The 10,293-nt window shown below is 44.4% G+C and overlaps 1 protein-coding gene across 1 annotated transcript; it reads right to left on the bottom strand.

Annotated features, from left to right (window-relative positions):
• Positions 1-430: 430 nt before the first annotated feature.
• Positions 431-9,122, bottom strand: LOC135878858 (uncharacterized). Its single transcript, XM_065404570.1, has 4 exons — positions 8,988-9,122; positions 7,680-7,881; positions 6,315-6,482; positions 431-588 (listed from the first exon to the last, which is right to left on the bottom strand). Exons 1-4 carry the CDS (start codon positions 9,120-9,122, stop codon positions 431-433), a joined length of 663 nt encoding a protein of 220 aa, XP_065260642.1.
• Between the last annotated feature and the right edge of the window lie 1,171 nt (positions 9,123-10,293).

The following is a 10,293-nucleotide window of genomic DNA, read 5'->3' as shown; positions in this document are numbered from 1 at the left end:
AACTGCAACTTCTTTAGCCAGAAGCAACAGAGGGTCCTGTGGCACCTTTAAGACTAACAGAAGTATTGGGAGCATAAGCTTTCTTCAGATGCAAGAGATGACTTGCATCTGAAGAAGTGAGGTTCTTACCCACGAAAGCTTATGCTCCCAATACTTCTGTTAGTCTTAAAGGTGCCACAGGACCCTCTGTTGCTTTTTACAGATTCAGACTAACACGGCTACCCCTCTGATTCTTTAGCCAGGTTCTTTGAATATTAACTTGATCCTGAATACGTAATGTATGATGTAGTCTGTTAATATTTTATTGTAATTTTGCCTTAATAAAATTTTCTTTTTAAAAAGTCTGTCTTGTGTCATAAGTGCTTGAAAGTTCTTTGCCGCTGCTTTGGGGTTGGTACTTATGTTATCCTCACAAAGAAAAATACAACCTCTAGTTTGTACACATTGCCACTCCTTTTTTTAGCCATTCGTTACTGCTGAGGAGAGACAGCATGAAGCGAGCTACATCCCCTCTTGCCACTGAGTTGGTTACCGGGTAACCATTTGGATCAGGAACGAAATAGCCTTCGTGAGTCAGGATTTCTTTGTCTGTAGGAGAAAAATATAAACTGATATGAACAGTGGGTGGAAAAAACAGAATTGCAGAGTCAAAACATTACATTTCAATTGATTCTCACCTGCTCAACCCCAATGCAGGTATGAAATATCAAGTTAATTTTAAGCAGTAGCTATAGAAAGGTACTATTTTGTATCTTTGACAAATCAGGAAATACAGTGGCCACTCTTAAGTATTGCCAGTTGCTTTAGGTCAGTGGTTCTCAACCAGAGGTCAGGGGTTCCCGAGCAGGTTTCAGGGGGTCTGCCAAGCAGGGCTGACATTAGACATGCTGTAGCCCAGGGCAAGAAGCCGAAGCCCCACTGTATGGGGCTGAAGCCTGGGGTTCCAATTCCCAGCACCCAGGGCTGAATCCAAAGCCTGAGCAACTTAGCTTCACCGAGCCCCCTGTGGTGTGGGCCCCAGGCAATTTCCCTGCTTGCCACCACTTTATGCTGGCCCTGCCTTTTATATGCAGAAAAACAGTTGTTGTGGCACAGGTAGGCCATAGAGTTTTTAGAGCATGTTGAGAGGGCCTCAGAACGAAAAAGGTTGAGAACCCCTGCTTTAGGTAACTAAATAACTTCAAGGACTTCTACGAGATATTATGTGATAGACTAGGTGTAGCTACATCACCTCCCTCCTCCCCCAAAGACTTCCATCACTCTATTTATGTCTTCTTTTCTATCTTCTCTCTCTCTCTCTCTCTCTCTCTCCTTTTCTTCCTATTACAACTCCTCCTTAACCTTCAGGTAGCCACCTAAGAGGCGAGATCCTCAGCCAGTGAACACTGATTGAAGTCACAGGAGCTCTACCAATTTTCACCAGCTGAGGCCTGGCTGAAGAGATCTATTAAATAGCAATAATGAATGCACCGAGTGTGGTAAGTAATCACCTTGTCTAGTATGTTACTATCAAGCTATTTTTTGCTTGTATACAGCATTCTTTATCCTTGTAGTACGTTAAGAGGAAATTTTGCTCATTTTCAGTTGACTTCCTTACTGCTCTTGTACTCATTTAAATTTCTTAAAATAAAGTCTGAAAAACAACAACTTCTAAATAACATTACCGTAGTATTTGCCATATTATTAGTAGTATCTATATCACTATCATTTATTTATTTGTACTGTAAATCAGGCTGGAGGTCTATTCTATAACAACCAGTCTGTATTATTTATAAAGTAATGAGCCACTCTGAAGCAGGTTCTGCCTCACCTTACCCCAGGATCAACAATTATTCCATACATAATTTTATTTGCCTGCACCACATCATTACCTAGCCTCTCTCAAGAAAAGGCTATTAAAATCTCCTTGGAAGTTTGACAAATGTTTATAATGGGTCTTGTTACTGTTTTATGGTGGAGCGAGGAAGGTAGAAGTGGCAACATTTCCCAGTAATAAAACATTGTTCAGCATCGCAGAGAGAATGTATTAGCTGTTTTTGGCTAAGAAACAGCGTACAGCAGGTAAACAGGGTTTTTAACAAGTATCTACCCTGCAAGGGAGTTTTGGATAAGACTCCAACTCATTTATTTTTCCTTCTCATTTTTTATTGTAAAAATGGAAGCCAAATTCTGCTCACAGTTATGCCAGTGTAAATCCAGAGTCAAATAGATGCATCAAATGTAGCAGGTTTATAAACTGATATGGTGTAAAAAGTTACCATCTGGTTTTACAGTCACCCCCAGACAGAGTCATAGCTATGACAGAACAAAGAGCTTCTGCTGTTCTATATTCTGAGCCAGATTTTCAGAAGAGTTCACTACCACTTCAGCACCAAAAAGAAGTGGCCAAATTTTCATAAGCGCTTAGTGCCCATTGCTTTCAAAATACAGCTCCCATTGTCCTCCACGAAGTGCTGGACGTTCTCCACAACATGCAGATTTATGAAAATCTGTTCTTTTTTAGTCGATGGAGCATCCTTATAGGAAAATTGTTAAATGCATATTGAAAATACATCACCGTCTTAAAGGTGTTTCTTCTTGAACTACCAACGTCTCTTCCTGGAAAAGAGTGTGGGTTTAAAAAAAAAAAAATTTGATAAACTGGAGGAGTTTCCTGTAATATACTGTGGTCTGACAGGAAATTATCAGGTGCTAGCTGTGAACATTAAGGTGCTGGGAAACCTCAAGGGAAAAACTTGTTTCCTGATAGCATTTGGCTTGATGGGTAAACATAAACATGTTCATTTTTAAATGAGGAAATTAAGTTGAGGTTGAGGTCCTGAGAGAGATGAGCTCAGATTCAAATAGAAGCTCCCAGAAGCAGCAGCATGTCCCCCTTCCAGCTCCTATGTGGAGGCGCAGCCAGGGGGCTCGGTGTGCTGCCCCATCTGCAAGCGCCGCCCCTGCAGCTCCCATTGGCCATGGTTCTCGGCCAATGGGAGCTGCAGAGGTGGCGCTTGGGGCGGGGGCAGTGTGCAGAGCCCCTTGGCTGCCCCTACGCATAGGAGCCAGAGAGGGGACATGCCACTGCTTCCGGGAGCTGCGTGGAGCCACAGCACGTGTGAAGTGCCAGAGCGGGGCAAGCCCCAGACCCTGCTCCCCGGCGGGAGCTCGAGGTCCAGATTAAAACGTCTGAAGGGCCAGATGTGGCCCCCAGGCCGTAGTTTGCCCATCCCTGAGCTAGAGGGTCAAGAGCTTTTGCCTTTAGCACTGATCAGCCCAAGATCCCAGGTCTGTGACAGGTTCAAGTGAAATTAGATTTTACATTTAAGTATAGTAAACTCCATTGTTTTGATAACAATAATCTTTACTAAAAATGAGGGTGCACCCCAGCAATAAAGTCCACATGGTGAGATACCTTGTTCTAGCCCTCTCTTGTTTCCATTGTGCTCAAAAAGGACTGTATAGAACTACCATGTACAATGACTTTTATCAACAAGCGTTTGACAAACTCCAGCTCTGGGGATCAGTGGGGAGGACTTAATTAAAATAAATGATCATTAATAATCGTTTGCTGTGGATTTTACTGTACTGCAAGAATGCAGTGAGATCTATTATCCCAACATTTTTTTTCCCTATTTTCAACAAAGGTCTTTTTGTTAGTTTATTAAGCTAATATGAAGCCTCACAGATAATGCGGACATTATTTTTCTAACTCATTTACAGTGATCACAGGAAAACAATTAATTCCATGAATTTCTGGAGGGTACACTTTATTTGATCATGGAGCAGTTTTTAAACCACTTGGATTATCCCCAGAAAAACAGCTTTGCTTGTTAATATACTATCAGTCCTCTAATATCCCATTTTTTTTCTAAGCATTAACTCCTGCTGCTAGTTTTATAAAATTAACCACAAGTGTTCTGTGAATAACTGGAGGCCTGATCCTGTAAGATGGTAACTACTGCCACTTTGTTAAGAGTCCAGGGTGCTCAGCACCTCCTAGGAGCAGCTCAGTAACTCCCAGGATTGGGATCTAAGGCCTTGATCCTGCAAACACTTAAGTACATGTGGAATTTTACTCATGGGATTAATCTTAGTGACTGCAACGGGATTATTCATGGGTGTAAAATGTGTAAGTGTTGAAGGTTGGGGTTTACAGGTGTTTTATTTTATTAATATGATAAATAGGGTTTTCAATTAAAAACAAAGGTTTGCTAATCTGGGGTCTGTATCCTTCACAGGATCTGAAGAATGTAGGGCCCTGAGGGGCTTTACCTCTATACTGAAAGACGTTTAGGACCATATTTTCAAAAACAGAAGCCCAGTTATGTGTGCAAAAATTCACAAATAATCATAAGCCTACAGCACACACCAGAGCAGTTACATGTAAGTGATCGACTGTGAGTTCAGATACCTCACAGTGTGATTGTGACATATATGGACGCTAGTGTGACTATACATGCAAAATTGTCACTTGTATGATTCTGACTGGGATGAGTGTGATTTTTATGTGAGAGTACAATTACAAAATGTGATTTACACAGCAGTGCAAAAACATTCTTAACAAAAAATGAATCAAGGCAAAACTGTTAGTTACAAACTCAGGTGAGAATGACGAAAACATTCACTGAGGTTTGTCAATCTTTCGGTGTCCCTGGTCTGAGTATGGACAAACCTGGGCATAGAGCAGAGGTGGGCAAACTACAGCCCGTGGGCCACATCCGTCCGGCAGGACCCTCCTGCCTGGCCCCTGAGCTCCTGGCCCAGGAGGCTAGCCCCCGGCCCCTCCCCTGCTGTTCCCCCTCCCCCGTAGCCTCAGCTCGCTCCCCGCCAGTGCAATGCTCTGGGCGGCGGGGCTGCAAGCTCTTGCCGGGCAGCACAGCTGCAGAGCCCGGCCTGACCCAGTGCCCTGTGCTGCGTGGTGGCATGGCTGGCTCCAGCCAGGCGGCGCGGCTGCCTGTCCTGGTGCTCTGGGTGGCGCGGCTGTAACGCCGCCAGCCACCAGTGCTCCAGGCAGCGTGGTAAAGGGGCAGGGAGCAGAGGGTGTTGGATAGAGGGCAGGGGAGTTCTGGGTGGTGGTCGGGGGCAGGGGTGTGGATAGGGGTCGGGGCGGTCAGAGGGCATCAAACAGGGGGGTTGAATGGGGGCAGGGGGCAGTCAGGGGTGGGGTGGGGTGGGGTGGGGTGGGGGGTCGGATAGGGGGCAGGGACCGGGCCACGCCTGGCTGTTTGGGGAGGGACAGCCTCCCCTAACCAGCCCTTCATACAATTTCGGAAACGCAATGTGGCCCTCAGGCCAAAAAGTTTGCCCGCCCCTGGCATAGAGGAAAGCCCTGGGAAAAGTGATAGTATGAGTCAAATCAGCACAAAATTGTCAATTAGATATGAGCTTTGCTTTGGAATGTTGGGTTCGCAAAATTCAAACACGGAGAGGGTGCTACCTTACATGAAATGAAGCCTAAAAGGGATTTGTCTGAACTCCCTGAGTTTCACACAGCTCTAGTCTAGTGCTTTATCTGCCACAGTCATGGCAAAATGAAATTAACAAGAGCTCTACCTTCACACTAGAATGGAAAACTGAACTCAACAGGGCTTGATTTTGCTGCATGCATGGCATGAAGTAAGTAACAGGTAGGGCAAATTTGGGGCCTGCTTATTCTTTGATAGTGTTCCTTCAATTCAGTGTTTTTTCCACTTATTATCCTTGACCCTGGTCCAATGCCCCGCAAAGTTTTTCCACTGACTTAAATGGGCACTGGATCAGGTCCTTGGTTAGTAAAGCTTTGCTATATCAGTCCCTGGAAACATTGACTAAATGATGTAGTTAACATATAACTGATACCCCTATATTGGAAACATTTATTCTAAAATCCATTTAATACTTTCTTTTCCCGCTTTCAGTTTAAAATAGTTTGGGCCACCTGAAAGTAAAATTAACGGTACTGGCTAGATGTCGCTCTGCACCCTTTTCCAAATAGCTCTACCAATTCCCCTCAAGCCAACTAACAGATCTTGCAAAATATTGAGTGGCCTCCAAAGGTAAGCTCTTTGGGGCAGGGAGTGTCTTTTTGTTCTGTGTTTGTATAGCACCTTGTACAATAGGGTCTTGGGCCATGACTCTGGCTCGTAAGTGCTACCATAATACAAATAAAAACGTAGTCAGAATTAAGGCCAATCAGCACCTGCTGCAGGAGGTGCTTAACATCTATTCAAAATAAGGACAGTAGGCAATGAGTGGATATCTTCATCGCCCATAAGGCCATCATATTACTTACTGGTTATACAGTCATCAAAGCTTTCTCACAGTTGATGCTGCTACCCTAGTTTCTTTACCTGTGGCTGGAACATTTTGAAGTCCTGGTGGCCTCACTACCGTCCAGCTGAGGTCACTGCACTCCTTCTCTAAGTAGTTCTCCATCTGATTCATGTTGGTAAGCACACTTCTGATGAGTGGCAGGAGGAGAAAACGCACCATCAGTGGAGAGTTCTGTCCAGACTCAGCTGTAAGGAAAGAGATATTCTTTTCACTCTTCTCACAGAATTCCTGAATATGAGTTTGGCTCTATTGGCTATCACAGCACTCATGTATCCTCAAGTGAGATGGCATCTGTCTAGGTATTGGGACAGAAGGGGGAAGGTAGACCCAGAGAGGGAAGGTAGACACAGAGGAGTTCCTTATGAAGCACAGGAAAGTTGAGAGAGGGCCCCTTTACCATCTTTGGGAGTTTGATTCACTATAGTAAGGGCAGAGGTATGCATTGCTAAGGGGAGGGCAAGTCTGTAGGGAAAGAGACTGCAGGAGGGAACCAGGAAGCTTAGGGAGAATTTCCAGCAGACCTTAGTCTACGTTGTCCTACAGATTTAAAAAACACTTTTTTTAAAAAAGTCAAAAGAAAGGTGTTTTCCAGTGTTTAGCTATTTAACTAGCCAATAAAATGAAGGAATTGTAGATTAGCATGGCAAACACTTTGGGCCTAGGCACTGTAACACCTACTATATCAGCATCTTCCATCAAATGAGGCTGGCCTGTAGAACTGTAAAAGTGGTTCATCAAATTTTGAGCTCTATTTGTAAATGCACCAGGCAGGATATATCGTCCAGTCACCTGAAATGCAGCATAATTTATCATGATCCTTGTCATATTCTGGATAGGATTTGAGGTTTTTGGAAAAAATGAAGCCAAGACAGCCTCTGAAGAAGCTATCCCAGGCTGTATGCAGGACTTTGGGGAATTTTAGTGGGTTCGGCTTAGAAATCCAACAAGAAGGGATATGGGGGAAAATTTTCAAAGGCATCTTACTTCGATTCTAAGCCCCTTGAGACAGGGACCGTCTTTTTGTTCTGTGTGTACAACACCTAGCACAATGTGCTCCTGGTCTATGACTAGGGCTCCCAAGCAGTACAGTAATACAAATAATAAAGTGACTTAAGAGCCTAAGTCCTATTGGCTTGCAAGGCAATGTAGGAGGTGAGGTCAATTACGGCTTCTGAAAATTTTATCCCTGTTCAACAACAGAACTGCTTGTTCTTTCCTTCAGTACTGAGACTCTTAATTTTTAGTTCAAGGTTCTCAGGAATCTCAGACACCAAAATCCCCTTTACCCAGTAGACAATGGTTACCCCTCCTCCTGCCTCATTCTCTCTCGAGCCAATGTTTAGCAGGATGCACTTGAACAATCCGCTGGTGACTGTACTCACGGGAAGTGTACCATGATGTCATGGTTATTACACGGTTCACTTTGGCTAGCCGCATGGCAGCCACTATCGCTTCCATTGAATCTGTGTATCCTGAAATTGCTGAGAAGATCTTGTAGGGGAAGCCCAAGCAGGAAATGACAGCATCTTGACCTTGAAAATGTCCCGACAACTGTTCTGCTGAAAAGATGTTTGCTTCCACCACCTAAAAAGATTTAATATCATCATAATCTGGTCAGTACTTCTCTCCCCACTATACCCGTCAACATTTCCTTCTCCTGAGGCACAGCGTGATGAAGTGACTTGCCCAGGTTTACTCAGCACCTCAGTGGCAGAGCTGAGAATAGAACTGAGAGATCCTAACTCCCTGCCCACTGCCTAATACACTGGACTGCACTGGAGTTCAGTGCCTCCCAGCTCCACAGACTAATGATACTGGCCTAGAGGCTCAGGCTCTAGGGAGGATCCAGTCTTCAAGGGTGTGTTCAGGTCTTTGTTTGCCTTGTCCAAAGTCAATGCTCTCTTCTCCCGGGTCATAAGAAGTCCAGTCGAGGTGTCTGGTGAGGCTCTTCTCTGAGGCAGTTAGACCCCATTCCTGCAAGCTGTGAACATCTCTTGAGAACTGCTGACTGCTCTCAAATCCCACTAAAATTAGCACGCTGCAGGAACAGAGCCTTTGGCAATTCCACCCTTTCAATTCCCAGACCCAAACTGCAGCTGGGGCGCTCATAAAAGTGCATTAAAATTAAAGATGAAAATAGCAGGAAATGTGGTAGAACATAAAATCTCCTGGGATTGTAGAGATATTGGCTCAGAAAGTAAGGTGGGAATTTCTAGTAGGGCAGGAATCTGCAGGTGCTGTATCTGGTTATTGGAGATCACATGCCACACAAATAATTTAGATGCCATTAGGCAGGCTGACATGTTTTTTTAGAATCATTTGCCCAACCCGAGTTACAATAGCTATATCGAAGCTGATCCAAAGCCTAAAGAATCCAATGGAGAGACTCCAATTGAATTCAATAGGCTTTGGATCAGATCCATAGGCAATATAAGTACAGTAGAAAAATATAGAATATATTTAGGCCAAGAGGAAAAAAAAATAGTGGTCCCCATTGCTTGCATTATTGGTTGCCTGACTTGAGACACATTAAAATGACCATCATTTTTAGAAAGTGCTGAGCACCCACCCTCTGAAAATCAGGCCCCTCTAAAGTGTCAAGTAGAGGTACCCAAATCACTAGTCACTTCAGCAAACCTTGGCCTCATATAGCAAACTATTATCTGCTTAGTATTTAAGTAATGAAGTACCTTCAGATTTTTATGTTGAATAGTCAGTTTGGTGACATTCCGCACAAGTGCTGTCACTTCATGGCCTTGCTGTAGCGCTTGTGAGACCAGAAACTGACCAGATTGACCTGTTGCACCAAGAACCGACAGCTTCATAACTTATCTGCAAAGAAAAGGCAAGGTTGAGAATGGTTTTGGTTGTGAATAGCTGCCTGGCATTTAAATTTAAAAGGGGGGGGAAAAGGTGTCTAGATGTTTAGGAAGACAGTAACTTTCAAGGTCCAACTCGAGTATCTTGTTTAACTTTGATTTCAGCACAGTAGCTCTCTAGGGACCAGAATGTGTAAGTTACAATGTTGCGGTATGGAGTCACATGACTGCAGGGAAAGCTCTAGGAGAGACTGATCCTTGGGAGGTACAACCCTTCACCCACTCCCCAGTGCAAGTGGTGGGAGAGAACAGCCTGTACCACATTTTAGCACTTTTCAGCCTGCTCCCATCTCCACTGCTGGCAAGTTCTGTAGGCTAGTAAAGATGCTGCGGCAGGACATGAAGGAATCAGTCACTGTAGTCCACCAAAGGCACGGACTGCAGTTGTCCCTAGCTCTTGTACAGGATGCAGAAAAGCTTCTTGATGTGACTCTCTCTCATCGGATTCCCTCACCATCACCTGTTCAAAGGCGAGGGACAATCAACCCCTAAGGGTATGTCTACACAGCAGACATTGGCATTTCAGAGTGAGTGAGAGCCCAGGTTGACAGACTGCATAGGCAGCCCTTTGAAGTTGCAGATAGGGCTGGAGATCGGACTCTGAAGCCCACTCCCCTCTCTAGGCATCAGAGCTCCAGCTTCCACATACTGTCTACACAGTTTTAGAGCACCAGCGAGTTTGTGGACTCAGGCTTGGAGGCTCATTTGTGCTCGCTCCAAAATGCTATGTAGACATCGGAAGCATTTCTAGTCAACGTGGCTATTGATTTGTTTTGAGTCAACTATTTGCAGTGGAAATTATGATGGGTAAAGTGTGTAGAAATGTTTACATGCAGTGTACGTTCCCAGCAGGATCAAGGGGCAGCTGGGAATCTCTCCTAGAACAACTGCTGTTCATCATTCTCTCTAGCTCCTCCCAGATTTTGCTCCCCATTGCCATTGTTAGCGTGGTGCCTCATACTTCGGGGCATACTGGACAGATTGCTGCTACAGTATCAATGTATTTACTTACATTTACCTTACAATTAAAAAAGACCCAAGGCCATCCAGAGGTGCACATAACTATTCTACACAACCACATGTTCCTATTCCAGTTACCCAAGTTCTCCCACCCCCA

The sequence above is a fragment of the Emys orbicularis genome, chromosome 5, assembly GCF_028017835.1.
Source record: "Emys orbicularis isolate rEmyOrb1 chromosome 5, rEmyOrb1.hap1, whole genome shotgun sequence".
In the NCBI taxonomy this organism is placed as follows: domain Eukaryota; kingdom Metazoa; phylum Chordata; order Testudines; family Emydidae; genus Emys; species Emys orbicularis.
This window is presented reverse-complemented; position numbering and strand designations above follow the sequence as displayed.